This window comes from Dermacentor albipictus, chromosome 3 (assembly GCF_038994185.2).
Source record: "Dermacentor albipictus isolate Rhodes 1998 colony chromosome 3, USDA_Dalb.pri_finalv2, whole genome shotgun sequence".
NCBI lineage: Eukaryota > Metazoa > Arthropoda > Arachnida > Ixodida > Ixodidae > Dermacentor > Dermacentor albipictus.
In genome coordinates, this window is record NC_091823.1 from 89387999 (window position 1) to 89408052 (window position 20054).

Sequence of the window (20054 nt, forward strand, 5' to 3'; positions counted from 1 at the left end):
ACTAACCTCGGTGTCTGTGTGGCTAACAAAAAGCCCGCCCAAAATTGCCAAGCCCGAATGTTGTGCGATAGCTGAATGCTGAGCCAATTGTTTCTTCGATGCTTCAGTTTAGTCAAATGATTGTTCATTTGTAGCACACGTATGACCCAGGGTTTCAACCTGGGTCATACGGACCCGACTCTTTTAGGTGCAAAAATATTTTCTTTTTCTGTTGAATGGTGTACACATCACGTTTACTAGGTCCTTTTCAGATCACTGATGTTCAACAAAATTAAATTCTTCGGATTCACGCGGCCAAACCACGATCTGACAAAGATACATGCCGTGGTAGAAGACAGTAGAATAATTTTTACCACATAGGGTCCTTTAACGGTCTCTATATCTAAGTTCACGAGCATTTCTGCAACAAGGTGACGAGTCGGGCTAGTTACCCGCCGTGGTTGCTTAGTGGCTATGGTGTTGGGCTGCTAAGCACGAGGTCGCGGGATCGAATCCCGGCCACGGAGACCGCATTTCAATGGGGGCGAAATGCGAAAACACTTGTGTACTTAGATTTAGGTGCACGTTAAAGAACCCCAGGTGGTCGAAATTTCCGGAGTCCCCCACTACGGCGTGCCTCATAATCAGAAAGTGGTTCTGGCACGTAAAACCCCATAACTTAATTAACTTAAGTCGGGCTAGTTGGTTATGTTGAACGGATCTTGAAGAGTACTGGAACAAAGACAAAATTTTACAGAAAAGCAGACAGGACAGCGCTTCAACATGAGCCTTTTTGCATTTCGTCCCCATCGAAATGTGGCTTGTGACCGTGATCGCACCCGCTACATCGAACTCGACCTCAGCAGTGTAACGCCTTAGCCACTAGGCTGCCGTGACTCGTAGACCACTGATGTGTGCCCGCCGCGTTGGCTTAGCGGCTGTGGTTTTTCTTTTTGGGGCTGCTAAGAACGAGGTCGCGAAATCAAATCCCAGCCGCGGCGGCCGCATTTAGATGGGAGCAAAATGCAAGAACACCCCTGTACCGTGCATTAGGGGCACGTTAAAAATCTATCGGGGGTGAAAATTGATCCGGAGTCCTCCACTAAGGTGCGCCTGATAATCAAATCGTGGTTTTGGCACTTAAGAACTCCATAATTCATTCATTAATCATTGATGTGTGAGGGGTTGGCTAGTGCATACAGTGGATAGTGTACAGTCATCGCATACAATTTTGCACTCAATACAGCAAATGCCAATTAAGTAAATAGCGTAGTGGTGAGCCCATTTGTCTGATACCGCACATTGCCTCCGGGGCACGCGTTTGATCCGTATTGGCGGTGATGGACGAAGTTTTCTTTTTATTCGCCAAAAAATAAACAGAATGCAGTAAGTCTCGTTATTACGGAATGAAATTTTTTCTAGTTATACAATGCTAGCTAAGGCTCCGAGACAGCGTTTATTGTTAGAGATAGCAACAAGTTGTACAGGAAAGTGGTCACAATCCAGGAAACGGGGGGGGGGGGGGAGGCGTAATAGGTAATTGAGAAGAAGAAACGACTTTTTTTTGGTGATCGATGCGGTCTGACACAATATGGTGGACGAGTATTAGTGGTTAGGTCATCACGAAGGTTGATACGATGCAACAGCTTGCGAAACAGACATAGTCGAGCTATCTTGCGGTGACATGCTGTAGAGTAGAAGCGGACATGTTAGCTTTTAGGGAATGTATAGTAGTGGTTCGTTTATATATAGTTCGAAAAGATAAAGCAGAATAAATTTTTGGCACCAGCTCTAGTGACGTAATCAGGTTTCCATACTTTGGGTCCTAAGATGAAGCGAATTTCTGTTTAAAAACCAGTGTTTTATTGAGCATTAAATCAGAGCATCGTGAGAGTGAAGCCGAAGGTAAGGGAGTTCTCTTACGACAATGGCACGCCGCGGACGACAACAACGGCGTGATGGCATAAGGGGAAGGACAGAAGGACACAGCAAAACCAGTTTCGAGCTCTTACTTGATCTCGTATTAAAAAAAAAATCCGATTCTAAGCATATCCCTTACTCGGGATGAAGAAGTGCAGCTTAAGTTCACGTTCTCGAGTCATAAATGTTTGAACAAGGAAATGACCTCGCCGAGATGAGCGAGCACCAATATTTGGTCGCGAGAATTTTCTAACCCCATCGATAACATACAAGCGACATAAGTAGGATTATTATAAGGCTTTCATAAAGAGGAGAGCACGAAGAAATATAAACACACACTCTGCCCGAACTTGCAGTCAGCCGACTGCAAATTGTAATAATTTCAATTAAAGCGGTGCAAGAACCTAATGGAAATTGAAGCAAGTATGAAAATTTCTTGGTGAGAACCTCATTTGTAGTAACTTCGGCCTAATATTTGCTTTCTTAGAAAATTCTTCAAAGCGAATAAGCGCTTTCCTGCTAAAATTGTGTTTTTCGTTATCCAATCTGTAGATTCGTATCAAGCGTGTTGACGCAGCGTTACCGTTCACTGCCACGTTCCACCTCTGCGATTTGTTGAAAGGTGATTCGCTCGTAGATGACATCCGGTGCCACAGTGTTAACGAAAGTGGTCAGCAATTTTCAGGCCATGGCTGAACGTATTCTGCTGAACCTTGTTGGAAGCAGCAAAATTTATTGTCATGCAGATGACGGTGACGTATCTGGTGGCAACATTTCAAATAAATAAACGAACAACTAACCAAAACTTTTTTTTCCCTGGTACAAGAGTCACAGACTTTGAGAACGTCTGCAGCGTATTACGGTTTATTAGAGCGCCTTAACGTGTCGCCACTGTCGCCCTACCCGGATGCTCTTTCCAGTATTTCTGTACATGCCTAATCTAGTGGATCTACGCTATTCCAACACTGCGGTACGTAGTACGCTTCGCGTATGGTGAGGACCAACACCTTGTATACCGGGTGTTTCTACGAAGACATTAAGCAATATTAAGAACAGCCGTTTTGAAATAAAAGGAGAGCTCCTCCGGAGACATGGTGTCAGTGGTAGCGATCATAGGGTGACGGGCTATAAGTGGTAATTAGTCAAGCATATATTTAATAATTAACCTTTAAACTTGTAGTTTGAGCGGGCTCATCGGAATTGGGAAATTGAAGCAAGCACCCTCCCCCCCCCCCCCCCCCCCCCTCATGATGGATCTGTTGGATCTGTAAGAGTGCGATTACCTGCGCAATTGTGGCACGACGAAATTTGGCTATCAAAGCGCGCAAAACCGAAACGGGGAAGCTGCAGCAATCGCAAAGCCTCGCCCCTCGAGCCTATATTCTGCTTACGTCCCCCAGCAGCGGCCAACCAGACTCAAGTGGTAAAAATTAGAGGAAGACGTTTCAACCAGTAGGTCGACAGCCACATGAAATCTGTCCCCAGGGATGGCATATCGTTGCCGCACCTGTTTCCAGCTTACCGTCAGTTGAAGCTGCATTCGCATGACACGCGCACACATCGTTGCACACGGTACCCTCGGTCAGCAGCCAGCTTCTGCTTCAGCTGCGTCAGGAGCACTGTGGATCAAAGGTCCGGGTGCAAAACATTCACGGGTGTCTTGACCCTCCGATCCAGCAGGAGCTCACAAGGGGCACGGCCAGTGACATAGTGGGGCGTGGTCCGGTACTGGAACAGTATCCGGGCAATCTGCGTACGGAAATCTCCAGTCTGGCTCTTCTTGAGCTTGTCCTTGATGGTTTGCTCCACCCGCTCGGCTGCACCATTCGAAGCAGAGTGGTATGGTGGAACTATGATCCTGCGGAAGTATTATCCGGCGGATTCCGTTCTTCGTCAGCCAGGTCAGGTACTCTGTGCTTGCGAAAGCAGAACAATTGTCGGATACGATGACGTCCGGCAATCCCTGGGTGGCGAAGACCTCTCGTAGCGCTGCGATAGTCGCGCCTGCTGATGGAGTGGTGACAGGTAGAACCTCCACCCACTTCGAAAAAGCGTCCACTACCACCAGGAAATAATGGCCCTTCAGAGGCCCCCCAATATCCTCATGAAGACTGGACCAAGGTGTCGGTGGGAACGGACAGAGGTCATTTCCACATGACGTGATGCCCGCTGATGCTCATGGCAGATTTGGCAGCTCTGCACCATGTGAGCGATGTCCTGGTCCAGGCCAGGCCACCAAACATGGGGCCGGGGCACCAACTTGGTCTTTTCCATGCAAGGATGACCCGCGTGCAGCAACTGCAGGAGCCTGGACCGGAGACTGTGGGATCACCAGCCTTGAACTCCACAGTAGGCAGCCTTGCTGCAAGCTCAGCTCGGCAGCCTTGTGGCTACAGGCCTGCTGAACCAATTCCTCCCCACAGGACACCGCCTTGACCACCTGAGACAGGACTGGGCCCCTGCTGGTCGCTTACGATACCGCAGATCTGGAGAGTACATCCGGGTACGTGTGCTCCAGCATGAACACTTCAGCAGGTTCTGGAACAGCATCAGGCACCTCTGGCAGGGGCAGACGGCTCAGGGCATCAGCAGGTACCAGGTTGTTTCCCGGTCGGTAAACCAGCTGGTAACTGTAAGCTGCCAGCCTCAAGGCCCAGCGTACCACTCGAGGTTATGCCTGCACGGGAACTGCCTTGTCAGGCCCCAGCACCCCCAACAGCGGCTTGTGGTCCGTGACCGCCTCGAACTTCCGGCCCCACAGATACTGGTGGAAGCGTTCGACACCGAACATGGAGGCCAGGCCTTCCTTGTCCAGCTGGCTGTCGCGTTGCTCTGCAGCAAGAAGCCGACGAGAAGCAAACGACACAGGGCGTTCCTGGCCAACATTGTGCTTGAGAGAACTGGCACTGTGAGGGGGATTGGGCACCACCACAGCGGCCGCAGGTACTGCCTTTTGTCTCGAACTAGTTGACCGCCGCTTCCGCCGACGGTGAGTCAGTCGCACGGGCTATCTCGCTGGCGTCCTTGGCGGCAGCTTCAATTGCCAGCGCTGCCTTAATGACGCCGTCCAGCGAGGGGTCGGGAAGCTCCAGGAGTCGCGTCTGTATGGCGGGGTTGTTGATGCCGCAGACGAAACTGTCCCGGAGCAGCGAGTCCAGCTGGTCCCCGAAAACGCAGGCACTCGCTAACCCTCGTAGCGCAGCAACGAACTACCCGAGCGTCTCTCCTTCCCGGCGGCTCCGGTTGTTGAAGCGGAAACGCTTCATTAGTGTGGACGGTGCTGGGTTGAACTGCGAGCGCAGTATGGCGAGCAGCTCACCCAGTGTCTTAGCATGCGGCGTGGCTGGCTTGAGAAGGTCAAACAGGAGACTGGAGATGCGCGTCCCGCAGCTGGTCAGGAAATTGTCTTGCTGTTTGGCCTCGGGTGTGTCGTTTGCCCGGAAGAACACGTGGACTTGCTCCTCGTAAACTGGCCAGGCGGACCCATCTCCCTCGAACGCCTCGAGCCTTCCGTACAGCGGCATTGCGACAGCAACGGGGGGCGGTGTTTCGCCGTCGCAGCGGCGTGGCACGATCCGTGGGTACTCGTCGCCAGTGTCACGATCCGCCCGGGTTCGTGAACGAGGGAGGGCTCGAGGCAAGAACCGCTTGGTGTGTGACTCAATTCTCTGGACAGCCGAAACGAACAGGGTGACGTGTGTACAGAATCAGGTCACGTGGCCTTTGACTGACGCTTTTGTTTCGTGTGCTGTCTCGGTAGGGTCAGCTCTACGAAGTATTTGGCGGTTCTCCCGTGTGGCCGTCGACGGCGCCGGACTTATGCAGGGAGTTTTAGCCCTACATATGCGTGTTACGGTGCTAAATCGCCCTTAATTATTGATATCATTCTTGATTATTACCGTTGATAAATTCATGGCGATATCGTGGGACGCTATGTTCAATCCTATAGTTAAATGTCAACAATTTATGGTAGTTGACTAGCGGAAAAATTTGCTCTGTCAAAGCCACGCCACGAGCCTTTCAGCGGGAGAGTGCTATCATGTCCCATGCGCGATATATCTACATGTATAACGCAGTTCCAAAATTGACAGATGCCTTCAACGTGAACTCGTTTGATGCCGTTGATCGACGGGAAACATTATTAGCATTTTCAGAAGGCACTTTAATTCATTTAATTGCGAGACGCCGTCGAAGTTTCACGCACGACGGGCAACTCTTCCAGTTAAAAATTGACTCTCCCCTGAGTTCCTGATGCCGCACAATGACTCAGTCTTTATCGCCCGATGTCAAAACATAGAGCGTGGCCCGCTAACGCATTTTTACAGTTACAGCGTAAACAATTCGGAGCCCCACATGATTACCTGCACTTTACAAAATTGATGTCAGGTTCGTATACATTCCGAAATCAAAAACAAGTTCATATACTCGTAAATTCCAAATCAAAAACAGGTTGCTCTACAGAACTTTGCACATGTGTTTCATCCGCAACAGCTGCTAAAGAGAACGGAAAATTTTACTTGGTGTAAAAAAATAAAATTGAGGTTATATATTAAAGAGAGAGAGAGAGAGAAAGGCAAAGGAAAGACAGGGAGGTTAACCAGAGATTATCTCCGGTTGGCTACCCTGTACTGGGGGAGGGGAAAGGGAAGCGATAGGTGAGAGGGAGAAGGATTAAAAAAAAAGGAAACTACACGCACACGCACGTACACACAAACTGTTTCTGTGGGCACTGTCACGCAGCCCGCAAAGGCGTTCCTACTGTGATGCAGTGCACCGTACAATCCTGAGTCACACAGTGAAGTCACAATCTGTCAGAAAGTCCAGTGTATTTTAAATACCGCAGCAGCGCCTTCATAGCCGATCGCACTGATGTTCGCGTAGGCCAGTGTCCAAGGATCTTGTTTTCTGACAGTGGGCGCTTGTCCAGTTTGTCTAGGGTGGCTGAGAGGACTGCTCTTTGCGGGTTGAAACGAGAGCACTCACAAAGAAGGTGCGCGATTGTTTCATTGCACCCGCAGAAGTCACAAAGTGGGCTGTCGGACATTCCGATAAGAAAGGAGTACGCATTTGAAAATGCTACTTCAAGCCACAGACGAACTAGAAGGGTACAGTCGCGTCGTGGAAGTTCGGGCGGAATACGGAGTTGTAAAGTAGGGTCCAGGGTATGAAGTCGTGCACTCGTGAAATCGGATGAATTCCACTGAGCTAATGTCAGGTCGTTTGGCAGTACGGCAAGTTTTTTCGCTGCGTCGGCTCTCGAAAGAGGAATGGCAACGCACCTGACGCCGTCATGGGCAGATCGGGCAGCTGCGTCTGCTCGATCATTGCCGTGTATGCCGCAGTGACTAGGCAACCACTGATATATGATATCGTGTCCTTCGTCAACTATGCGATGGTGTACTTCTCTGATCTCTGCGACGAGCTGTTCATGTGATCCATGGCGCAGTGCTGAGAGTACACTCTGTAGGGCTGCCTTGGAATCACAGAAGACTGACCATGCATGCGGTGGTTCCTCCTGAATGAAATGGAGAGCCGCACGCAAGGCTACCAGTTCAGCAGCTGTCGTTGATGATACATGCGACGTTTTTAGCTGTATTTCGATGGATCTTGTTGGTATCACCACAGCAGCAGCTGAACTTGCAGATGTGACTGAGCCAACGATGTAAACGTGTACGCGGCCGCTGTGCACCTCATGTATAAGTTGTAATGTGGCCTGATTCAGGGCAAACGATGGCATGTTAGCCTTTTTAGTGATTCCTGGGATGGTTAGGCGTACTTCAGGACTGTGCAGGCACCATAAAGGTGTGGATGGTCTTGCTGCAGGCATGTAGTTCATTGGAAATGAGGTGCGATTGGCAACAATCATACGACTGATAGCTGCGTGTGGCCTTTCTGCGGGTAGAGCGGCAAGGTGGTGAGAAGGTAGTCGGGCAACGTGGCGAATATGCGCTCTGAGAGCGTCGGTTACCAAGTACGTTGTTATTGGGTGACCTCGAGCTATGACAATCGTTGCCGCTGTAGACGCACACCTCGGAAGGCTGAGACACGTCCTTAGGGCTTGAGCTTGTAGTCCCTGGAGTACACGCAGGTTTGTTTTGCAGGTGTTTCCAAGCACAGGGAGGCTGTATCTTGCGAAGCCGAGGAACAAGGCGTTATAAAGCTGCAGCATTGATCGCACCGATGTGCCCCATGACTTTCCGCCAAATATATTAAAAGGAACTCATGAAGTCAACACGGTTATGAGTCATAGGTTTGATTCCATTGCCGCTTTCTCCAAAAAAAGAAAAAAAAAGAACAAAAAAGAACAGGATGGTAGCTATCGTACTGACGCATTCTTTCCCATTTGCGTCAAGCAGAACAAACATCTGCGGCGTCGCATTCCTTTAGTATGATGCCTGATAGAGAGTCACAGCTATGTAATGGTTTCAAAATTTAGATTTCGCCAAGATTTCGCAATCTTGAAAAGCTGTGCTTGCCTGCCGATTACATCTACCGACAATTTTCTTTGCTAAATATCAGAGGGGGAAAATAACGATAGCGTAGCGTACGCGATGAGCAGGCGCTAGAAGTGTACAAAAAAAAAGTGGTTGCAGCCAGCCACCTGCACATGTTGACAAAGTACAAGGCTCCGGTGGTCCTTTCTGATATACTTTTTTGTAATCGGTCGAGGTGAGTCGCACTAGCTACGTGTACATTTATTTCCCTTACCCCTACTGCAGGGTAGCAAACCAGACGCTCTTCTGGTTGATCTTCCTCCCTTTCCTCTCTTTCTTTTCTTTTATCTCTCTCTCCCGACATGGTTGTTATCGGTTCGCATGAACACAAGCGGGTCGTGTTGAGATACCGTCGTAACGGGTTGAGTCAGCGCGCCTATGCAAGGGGTGGTTGGGTCCCTCGACGCTCTTGGCAAGACTGATGTGCCGGGGTAAAGTCAGTCCGGCTCGGCGCCACTTCTGACAGGATTACCTCTCGTCGGGTTCATTCAAACGAAGGCACCAACACCGCTGCTTTCTTCAGGCGTTGGCGGTGTAGGAAGAAGGAATGGGCCTATTCGATACAGCATGGCGCACGCATTGAGAGAGTCATACCGTATATATGTCCTTTCTTTTTTTTTCTGTTCACAGAAATGAAAACTACGTTCCAAAACCAGTAAAAGATTGCAATGTGCGTTTGCTATGATTTTATTCTCTGCAAAGCGCGGGAAGGACAGAAAGGCACACAAGAAGGAAGGAAGGCTGAGGGACAACACACAGATGACGATTCAGTGCTTCTCGGGGTCCCCTCTGCCTTCGCCCTGTACTTTTCGCGCTATGCGGTGAACTACGTCATAGCAAGAAGTCAAAGTGCCTACCTTCGTTACGATCGCCTGCCTGACGTGCTTTTCTGCTTCTATATGCGTGTACAATGAGTACATAAAGGATACCTGGTTTGCGTTTTCTGGATCGGTTAAAAAAATTAAAAGAAAGGGAAGTAGTCCGTAGTGGGAGTCTGTGACGTTTGCCTTTTCTGATCAAAATCAATGGGGAGCCCTGTCATAGCCATAGCGTTTCTTTGAAACAATCGATCGATCGATCAATCAATTAATCTATCTATCTATCTATCTATCTATCTATCTATCTATCTATCTATCTATCTATCTATCTATCTATCTATCTATCTATCTATCTATCTATCTATCTATCTATCTATCTATCTATCTATCTATCTATCTATCTATCTATCTATCTATCTATCTATCTATCTATCTATCTATCTATCTATCTATCTATCTATCTATCTATCTATCTATCTATCTATCTATCTATCTATCTATCTATCTATCTATCTATCTATCTATCTATCTATCTATCTATCTATCTATCTATCTATCTATCTATCTATCTATCTATCTATCTATCTATCTATCTATCTATCTATCTATCTATCTATCTATCTATCTATCTATCTATCTATCTATCTATCTATCTTCGCGTTCGTGGCTTTAATTCTTGCAGTGTACCTTTCTGTGATACAAATTTAGCAACCTGGCCATCTTCCACTGTTGCTTGACTTCCCCGTCAACCCTCGTTGTCCCATTTTCTTTGGCAGGACGGCCCGTTCGTGTGGGACCCAGTGACACAGGGCGTCATCCTGGGCGCCTTCTACTATGGCTACATCGTGACGCCCATCCCCGGCGGACGGCTAGCCGAGAGGTGCGGTGCCAAGTGGCTCTTCGGCTTGGGCACGCTGTTCACCGGGCTGCTGTCCCTCCTTATACCGGTGGCTGCCCACGCCGGCGTCTCCTACCTGATCGCCGTCAGGGTGCTCCAGGGCATCGGAGAGGTGCGTGCGTCCCTGACAGCGCCATATTTTTCTTTATTCAGTGAAAACCCGCAGCAGCCAATATGCATTGTTGAGGGCGAATAACCCAGGATAAAACATCAACAGCGTTGCTACTCGCAGTTTCTGTCAGTAACTTGTCGGTAATTTGGAAAACTTGGTCTCTTCTGGCAGACCTGTAATCAGGCGGTTCTAAGCACGACAGAGCCGAAATTTCGCTTTGGTAATTTTACATTTGATACAAGAGCTTGAAGCGAACATTTTTACGAAGTTCGCAAAGAGAAGCCCAGCCTAGCCCTTCATATTTGTTGCGCTATCATACCGGCTGTACCGCCCCACAACATCTTGCGGCATTACATTGTATTTGCTCCAATGCGCATGGAATGGGGCACCTGCCACACAGGGCATGCGTACTCTAGTACTGGCCTGAAGTAGGCTTCAGAGAAGCTCAGAGGACCCTGAAACATGCCTCCCCACATGCTTCAGGGTCCTCTGAAGGAACCAAATTGAAGCACCGGCTTTACGATATGCGCTATCAGTGTTCTCAGACCAGGATCCGTCCTCACGAAACAACACCCCAATATACTTAGATGTCTATTCCTGCCGAATAATTATTTACAGAATTTTAATGCGATTAGCAATCTTAGCCTACTGCCCTCACTTTGGAGTGTTGCTGCTACCATCTGTGTAGACTCTGAAACGTCACGCTCACTCGCTAAGCACTAGCGCGTGCGAAAAGTCACACGATACAAAATAAAACAGCTTCAGGTTATCCCCGCTATGACGTCAGTCACGACTATATATTAAACCGGTTACGGCGCTTTCCTTGCCGTTAGGACATGCCGCCAAAGAGGACCTTATGAGCTGCCGAGTTAGTACAACGGACCCCTCATATGTGCAATTTAGAGCGAGCCCGAGACCTAATGCAAGTCTGAGAATGGTCGCTACCGACTGTAAATAAAGGCGTCTTAAGTAATACGGTGCGCCGCTACAATGCTTGAATGCTAATCGCATTAGCATCGACAGTCATCGTGAGATAGGTTTTGCCGAAATTTTTCGTTCCCTCTGCGTTTCTGTTTGCTCCGAAATTCTTTCTAAGAAAAGAAATAAAACGTACAAAAATAACATGATGTGTTCCTTCCGCGAAATCTTCACGTAGCCCTATTTCAAAGGCCGATCTTACAGATATTACTCATATGCACGGTTAAACTCAAATACTAGCCAGAAATATTAAACAAATAATTTCAATTGTACATATATTTGCTCTGCGAAACTTACAATAACATATGGAAGTAACTCGAGAATAATAAAAAAGCATGCACAGTAACTGCGGACTAACGTCCTAGATACCAGAAAAAGTTATATTGCTCGTATATCGCGCATTCTCTGTATGCCGTCTTTCGTTTGCCTCGTATTTGTGCTTAGTGCCGTTGACAAGGCTATACTTATGCAGCTATGACATGCCAAACAGCACCAGAGCAGTTTATATACATACATATATATATATATATATATATATATATATATATATATATATATATATATATATATATATATATATATATATATATAAGAAGCAGCATTGATCGTTAGTGACGGTGGTACAGAAATGTTGGATAAGTATAGCTGTGGCCTCTGAGTTAGCTTTAGTTTGACCTTCATTTAAGCGGTGCTTTGTGTTTTCGTTTCCAAAAGTCTTTATTGTGCTTTAATTTTGCTAAGATACGTACTCCCGCTCAGAGTGGTCTTTTTTTTTCTGCGTGAAAAGGTCGAGAAGCTGCATATTAGGGTGGGATACTCATGTTTGCACATGAAGTTGAAGCAGCAGATAAGGCTATTACGCCGCTGTAATTGTGGTTATGGTATCGCTGTCTCCAAACGCTTTCTTTTTCTTGTACACAAAGCAGAAAAAAAGTAGAGTAAAGACTACAACACAGTTAAAGTTGCCAGTAGGCAAACCATGGCGACGTAGGAGAAACCATGTCACAGTAAATGACTTGTAAGCACGAATACGTACCGCCGTTTTGGACGATACGCTGGCAGTGTACTCCCAAACTTCACATAATGCCACCAATGTTCCGAACAACCACCGAAAATTAAGATGTTCTATAACCCTTTATGATGAAGCATCTTCAATACATACTATACCATGAGAACATGTACTTCGTGCCCTTAGGTCAACGTAGAATGAGCTCCAAATAGCGATATGTGTTCTCTCATCTGCTGTTTGACCACGGCGGGGCTGCTGTGGAGTTGCTTCTCTGCATAAACTGCCGGTGGAGTTGACTTCTCCGCATAAACACGTTTACTAAGGAGGAGCATCCGTCGTTGCCAGGTTAAATAAGGGTGGCAAAGAAGAAAGCAAATTAATGTAGATAACGTAAAATACAGGCTTTAAATGCACATTATATGAAGAGCTCTATGCGCGGGACCATTAAAGTTCGATATCATAGCCGTTGAAATGATTTTACATCGAAATGACCGAATAAATACAAAACAGGCGACCCGTGATGTGCTGTTCGGCACGCGGCTCAAGCCGCCGCCTGCGGTAAATTTGCTTTACGAAATAATAATATCATCGATACGACATTATTAATACGATAGCGTCAGCGACATTAGAAAAAATTGCCATAGCAGTGTGAAATTTGCATACATGGTGAAGGACGCCGAAAGCACACTCAAAGGAAAATGTGGGAGTGGAATACGAGACAAAAATATAATAAACAAATAAATATAAAATAATACCTTCGGGAACTTAAGGCACAAATAAACGAAATGGGAAACGCAACAGGAGCTGAAATACGACTGTCGTACAAATGTCTAAAAGTGCTGTATAATATTTCGTGCAATATTTCGGACACACAATGCTCGAGACGAAGACAACATGAGTTAACCGAATGTGTGGGTTTAGGATGAACCCTACATCTGAGTGTCATGGAGACTCCGCTTTATCACATGAAGAAACGAACACGCACTGTTGCTGAGTTCTCAAGCTTGTAACGCTGCTGTGTGTGCTATGGCGAACACCGTCGTGCATTGCTCTCGATTAATATTTACAGAAAGCAGCAAAAAAAAGGAGCAATGCAAGCATTCATATGAACAACTGATGCTAGCTATGTCAAAACAATTTACTGGCTGTGCGTTTTCTTCTTCGTGCTATGTGCACGTTGCAAGTTCGATGTGGACTGTGTTCTAAACAAGCAACATACTCCGAAATTACGCGAGGAAACATCGCGTTCCCTTGGTCACTGCAGTATGTTTCCCTTTAGTAAAGTTCAAGTCATTCAGTGTTCTCTGTTGATTCTAGTTGGGTCTGAGACGCTGCCCCTCTCCAGGTAGCTTGTGTCACTTGCTTTTTGTCATCTCGCACGCCCGTAAATTTGTGACACTCGGTAGTCTAATCTTTTGCTGCGTACCGATATCCGGCAGGTCTTTAAGGACCTTCCCTTGCGTCAGTGATTGCTTTCCAAGGTACGCAACAACCTGCTTTAAGGAATTAACTGGAACATTTCCGCGACACTGATGTGTGCCCGCGCCATTAGCAGTGCAGCGCGATTGTGCATGTAGCATCCATCTAATCTGTTCTCATCTTCACTCATCCCCCTCCCCCCACCGTTTCCCTTTTCACCCAGTGAAGAGTAGTAGGTTAGAGCACCCGAACTCGTGCCGACCTCGTGCCGACCTCTCTGCGTTTCCTCAAATATAATCTACGTTGCTATTTCTGTCGCTCGCTTCTATACATCTCTCTTGTCTTGCCGTGACCTCCGTTCAAGTTTCCACGCATTGGTTTACCCGAAACCGCACCTGACAGGGCGTGACGTACCCGGCCATCGAGGCCCAAGTGGCGCACTGGATCCCTGTAAACCAGCGGGCCACCGCCGTCTCTCTCATTCACACGGGGGGCTTCTTCGGCGTCGCCATGGGAATGTACATCTCCGGGCTGCTGGCTGGCTCGGACTTCCTCGGAGGCTGGCCGTCCGTGTTCTACGTGTTCGGTGAGCGAGCTCCGCGACTCCGGCATTCCCGTTCCCCTTTTGCGATTGTAGCCGGCTTATTCTGTCATACGTTCTTGCAGTGTCGTTTGTGGGGAAAAAAGGAGGCAGCTTTCCTTTCTCGGTACAAAAGAGAGGCGAAGAGCACACGCGGACTGAAGTTCCGAATGTCGTGTCCGAATGTCGTGCCCGAGTGTTCCGAATTTCAAGTGTCCGAATGTCGTGTTTAAGTTGGTAGTCACACACTAGGTGCGCCACAAATTGGAATGCGCGTCGAGTGTCGCGGACATATCACCGCGACGCTGACCTACTAAGAAGTATAACAAGCGCACTAGCTTCGCTGGGAAAGCATCGAGTAGCGTTTGTTTTCAATCACAAAAACTGCAATGTCCAACCAACGAGTAGAGTAATTTAACAGCAGTTTGCGAGATGCGTGCCTTGGTTCCTTTGACCCTCGGGTGACTACGAGCTGAGACTTCCTTGCTTGTTAGAGTCTATTTAAACCAATATTTGTTCTTTGCAAATCAGCATCGTTGTAGAATACAGTGCTTTCTGGAAATGGGAATGGGAGAAATTTTACAGTGTCCTTGAGAGGGCCATGAAGCAATTTTTATACTCAAGGAGTGGCGACGATAACCTTATTTTAGCACATAATGCACTCAGCCTTAGCCTCCACAATCTTGTTAGCAGATGACGGTTTTAAAGGAGAATGGGGGCGGGGGGTTGTCAGAGATGTCCTAGAACAAAAAAAAGCTTTTTTTTTTACAGATAACGGCTTGCTGCCCATCTGACGGGTTGTTTTTACTTTTCTGTTTATTTTTTTTCAGATTAATTGCTGTAGAAAGAACGAAAAATAACATCGTTATATATCTGTTGTCTGTCTTAAAAATGGGCTCTTTTCTTTTGCCCTACTGAAGCTAATATTTACGGATAAAGATGTACACCTATCGACAACACTAAGAGAGTTTGTAAAATTTTCCACACTGGTTTCTGTACAAAGATCTTTTAAGACATAACTGGTCGGACAGGAAACAAATATTTGCCATGTCGGTTCAACTATCGCTTGTAGGACGGACAAAAAACTTGTTTTGTATAAGTATATACGTACGTTGTAATATGGCGAATGAGCCATTGAAACAAGTGCGTACCATCACTTTGTGTTTGCCCACACGGCATGTCGCCTGATTTATACTGAAAAAGCGTCGTTTCCTTGCCGAACGCAGGCTTGTGGACGTGCGTGTGGTTTCTATTTTGGATCTTGTTCACGTCCAACCGTCCATCCGACCACCGGTGGGCCAATTCCCGGGAAGTACACATGATCGAGGCGGACCTCGGCGAACAGAAGCCCACGCTTGTGAGTCACCTACTATGTGTTGTGCAGATGCATGCTCAAGAGCGACAGATAGCATTTGTTGGTCCCATAGGAAGTGAGGCTCCAGTTCTGGCCTCCTTTGGCAGGCTCATGCCTCCTGGCCCAGCACATTCTTGACATGCTGCACCAGAAGCGGTCGCCACCATATTTTTTCTTACGTTCGTAGGGGGAACACTCCACTCCTCCCTAATGTTTCTAGATCAGTTTTAATTGTCCTTTTCCTGCTCTCCTCCTCCTCCTCTGACCCTCCTCCTACATAGAGCGACGCTAGTGCCCCTAAAAGGTTCTGGACCTCTAAACACGCGCGCAAAAGACAAATATCTTCCAGTTTGTGTCGTACTACATTTCTAAACGTGTCAGCATTAGGAATGTCAAAGTGAAAAAAAAAAGAACGTTGATGTGAAGTGTGGGAGGCCGGTCACGTGGTCGAGGTATATATACCAGATGTTTCTACGAAGACTGCAAATAATATTTAAAACTAGCCATTTTGAAATAACAGGGTGGTGGCTCCAAAGACATGTCGTCAGCGGTGACGACCACGAGGTGACGGCTGACACGTGCTAATTAGTCATTCATCAACAAAAATCATTTAACATTTAATTTAAAACATTTAATTTTAGCATCCTTATCGTTTGGGGGAAACTGAACCAAACGCCGCACAAGTCACAGCAACTTCTGTTTCGAAAAAAAAAAAATGCTCTTACCCGCGGAACCATAGCACGACGATTTTCGGCTATCAGAGCTCGCGAAACCGAAACTAGGAGGCTCGAAGCGACGTTCTGCTTACGTCACCCGGAACCGGGCAGCCAGCGCGCTTCGGCTACACGCTGTCGCAGTGCTTGAACAACACTTTGCAATGTGGGGAACGCGGTTTAAATCCGAAAGCTCAAAAAGGTGTGACATGATGCCAACGCATATCTTTCAAGTTTACTGCTAAATGGCAATTGATTTGCTTGTTTTTTTTTGGAACTGCATTTCGTGAAACAAATCCTTATTCGTTCGTATGCTGGCTTAAACCATGCTAGGTGAAGAAACTTTGAAGCCTTTCAGAGACGCCAATGACCAGTGCGGTCACGTGGAAATACCACGTGATCGCACTAAGCCATTCGCACGTGGGCAATAGTGAGAGAGCGCGAAGATGAGGAGAATTGCCGCTAGATAAAAGAATGGCGCTGCCTTGAAATTTTTTTTTTTTAGGGACCTCGCTTCTTCACTGGCAATCTTGAAAGTATTGTGTTTTTTAAGGTGGGGTGGCGGAGCATTGCTACAAAATGTGATTATTCGGCGTATTGTTTCCGCAGTGTCTACACGTTAGGAAGCTTAAATAAATTTAACATGTATACTGTCGTACTAAAATGTGCGTGTTTTGGCTTTAGAGAAAGCGCACCCTTCTGATTGCGATTAGGCTACATGTGCAAAGTTTCACTTCCTGACTTTAAAAAAAGAAAATGCCACGGAGCGGCCTTCACACCATATTCCGTGCGTTGCTTTCCCCCAAAAATATGCACGATAATTATATATATGTCAGGCATCAACGTCATTGCGTGCAAGCTTTTTTATGCTTAGTTGCTCTTTGACAACGTGCGGGTTTGTCATGTCGCAGGCTCATTAACTGGTTCACTCAGATTCACTCAGGCTCTAAGCCACCTTGAGTGCGAGTCTGAATCAAGAAACATTTCATTCATTTCAAAGTAAAAGAAATACAGGTAAATAGATAGAACTCCAGAAATGAAAAGATTGCACTGGGACTCTCAATAAAAAAATTAGAAACAAAAAGCAGACTAATACGCGATAAGCAGCGTACAAGTATTAAGAGGATAACCAGAACCGATATAAGGACAATTTGAGTAAGTGTTCCAAGTTAGACCGAGTGCGTTCGAGTGAGTCGAGGTCAGGAGCAACGTTAGTCTGAATCGGAGTGAATTGAGATGAGTTGAAGCAGACGCGACTTGGAGCCGAAATGAGTGCCGGCGGGTCGGAGCTTACTTCAGTCTTAAATTCAAGCAAGTGCCAGTTACAAGGAATCTCCCTTGTTTTTGGGCACACGAGAGTTCATTCGAGACAAAGTCCCCATTATTCCAAGTTAATCAGGCCTTTTTATTATCGAGCGAGGTCGAGCATAGGACTCTGTGAATCTGAATGAATAAGTTATTGCGTACGTCTGAGCGAGCTCTAGTCACAATGGGTCCATGGGCCTTAGTGAGCCTGCGTGCGCATCATTTTTTATGAGCCAGAGTCAGAGTGAGTTCAGCTGCGTTTTGTTTCGGTGAGTTCTCAGTCTTAGTGAGCCCTCAGCTAAAGGTATATTCTCTTAGCACGTCTATGCGAGTTCTGTTTAATTCGTCGACCTATGGGCCGCGTGATATCTAAGCAGCCTACATTGAGAAAACGGTCTTGTTAGTTGAGTGTTATTCTCAAGCACGATCACAAGCAAGCATCACTAAATTCCTTTCTCGCGTGCATTCGGGGGACGTCGTGTATGCTAAGTCGTGTATCCTAAGCATACGCGTTTCTTAAGAACCCCGAATTAAGCACGTTATGAGTAACCGTTGTACCTTGTCTGTGCTGAGTACGCGCTTCTTCATTTGCGTACAGGCTCGCAAGACGCCGTGGACCAAGATGTTCAGCTCGACAGCCGTGCTGGGCGTGGTGATGGCGCACTTCGGCACCCACTGGCTGCAGTACGTGCTCGTGAGCGAGCTGCCCACATACCTGGGAACGGTGCTGCACTACGAGATCGACGACGTGAGTAACGTGATGGGCAAGTGGCACGGCCGGTTTAATTGTGGTTTCCTCTTGGACACAAGTTTGAATAGAGTAATAGGAACAGTCTGACAGTCTGCAAAAAAATAGATTTTTGGTCACTGCAGAAAAGAATAGTAATAATAAATAGGCTACGTTTCCTCTCAACAATAGCCTTATTCTCTCTCCCACCATCACACACGCAGTTCTGGTTGCGGATGATTTTGCGTAGCCATTGTCGTGAATCAGCTTCAATTTTGTCAGTGTCCAACGATTTACTTCTTTTTTCGTACTCTTCAATATTATATGCTTCACGCACGGTTTCAGTCATACTAAAATACATTCGATTTCTCGAAAGACCCACGTGCTACCAATCACTTCAACTTTTCCTAGATTTTTGAAGTGTCACTAATACACTGCGAACTATTTCGCTGGATCTTAAAGGGGTTGGGACACCAAATTTTGAGGCTATAAAAAGCATGTTGTAGGCTGCTTCCGTATGCAAGGACACCCAGAACGAGGTATCGGACGCTGCAAACATTTCAAAATAATTTTAATTCAGCTCCAAAAAGTCATTAAAAACTCCTTCTCGTAGTCGAGACCCATCGCTAGCGCGGCAGCTACTACGTCACAGAGGAGGAACGAAAATATTGACGTCATAGCACACCAGCACAAAAACGTGACGTATGATGAGTAGCGATGAAATGCCGATTACGGAGCCTGCTGAGCCGAGCGACCGAGCATAGCCTTTACTATGACCGAGATACAGGCATATAGAAATCCTTTCTTAATGCAAAGAAGGGGTAAGGCGTGCAGACACGGACACAGGGGGAGAGAAGTGGACAACACGAACGCCGCACGGCGGCCCGCGAATAGCAAACTGCGTGTGGCGAGTTGCCGTGCCTACGGGCCTTTGCACGTTTGAGTGTAAAACGGTAGCCGGCCGACTCCGAAAGGTACCAGGATATGCGGCGTTCGTGTTGTCCGCTTCTCTCCTCGCATAGTCGCATAGTTCGGCAGCTCGGAGCGGTCTCTCCTTCGCTTGGCCTTTCTCAAGGCCCGTCCACGTTACCGGCCCGGAAACTCGCCGCACGCCGTTTGCCGTTCGCGGGCCCCCGTGCGACGGCGGTTTTGCTCGCAAACGGCGAGATTTCCTAGCTGTAGAGAGCACGGGCCCGGGACCTACTTGTGCGGCAGCCGTACGGCGAAGCGGCCAATCAGCGACCGAGGAGTGGTCACTCTGTGCACCGACGGCAGCTTCACCGCCTCTGATCGTTCGGCGCCGCCGATATCGTGGCTAGGCCTTTTCCGGTTCACTTCGAAGCTAAAGCTTACGGCGCTTCGGAATGAATCACCGACTCTCACAAGCCGCAATATTTTCTTACCGTTGTTGTCGCTCTTTGCAATAATTATAATAATCGCGACATGCACTTCGAATCGCCAGTTGACCTCTGCTGGCAGAGCACGCGTATGAGCGAGCAGACGACGCAGCATAGTTTTACGTCACTATTTTTTGTGGCCCACGTGACCAAGCCATGTTGCGTTTCCTCCTCTGTGACGTCATAGCATCCCCCGGAGCCCAGAAACCGAAACCGAAATCGCTCGGTATAATAATGCTATTATTAAATTATTTATCGGATATATATGAATCCCGCTGTGTGTATCGTGCTCCCTGATGCATGACGCAACGTTTGAATCAACAAACGCATGAACGAAAATTTTGATGTCTC

At 47.2% G+C, this 20054-nt stretch overlaps 1 protein-coding gene across 1 annotated transcript in view; it reads left to right on the plus strand.

Moving 5' to 3' along the window:
* The window catches only part of LOC139057468 (sialin-like), an 85316-nt gene that overhangs the window by 48270 nt on the left and 16992 nt on the right, over window positions 1–20054 (plus strand). Inside the window, exons 5-8 of the mRNA XM_070535784.1 lie at window positions 9988–10221; window positions 14030–14213; window positions 15434–15564; window positions 18178–18327. Of these exons, the coding sequence (XP_070391885.1) occupies window positions 9988–10221; window positions 14030–14213; window positions 15434–15564; window positions 18178–18327 (699 nt within the window). The remainder of the gene's footprint in view (window positions 1–9987; window positions 10222–14029; window positions 14214–15433; window positions 15565–18177; window positions 18328–20054) is intronic.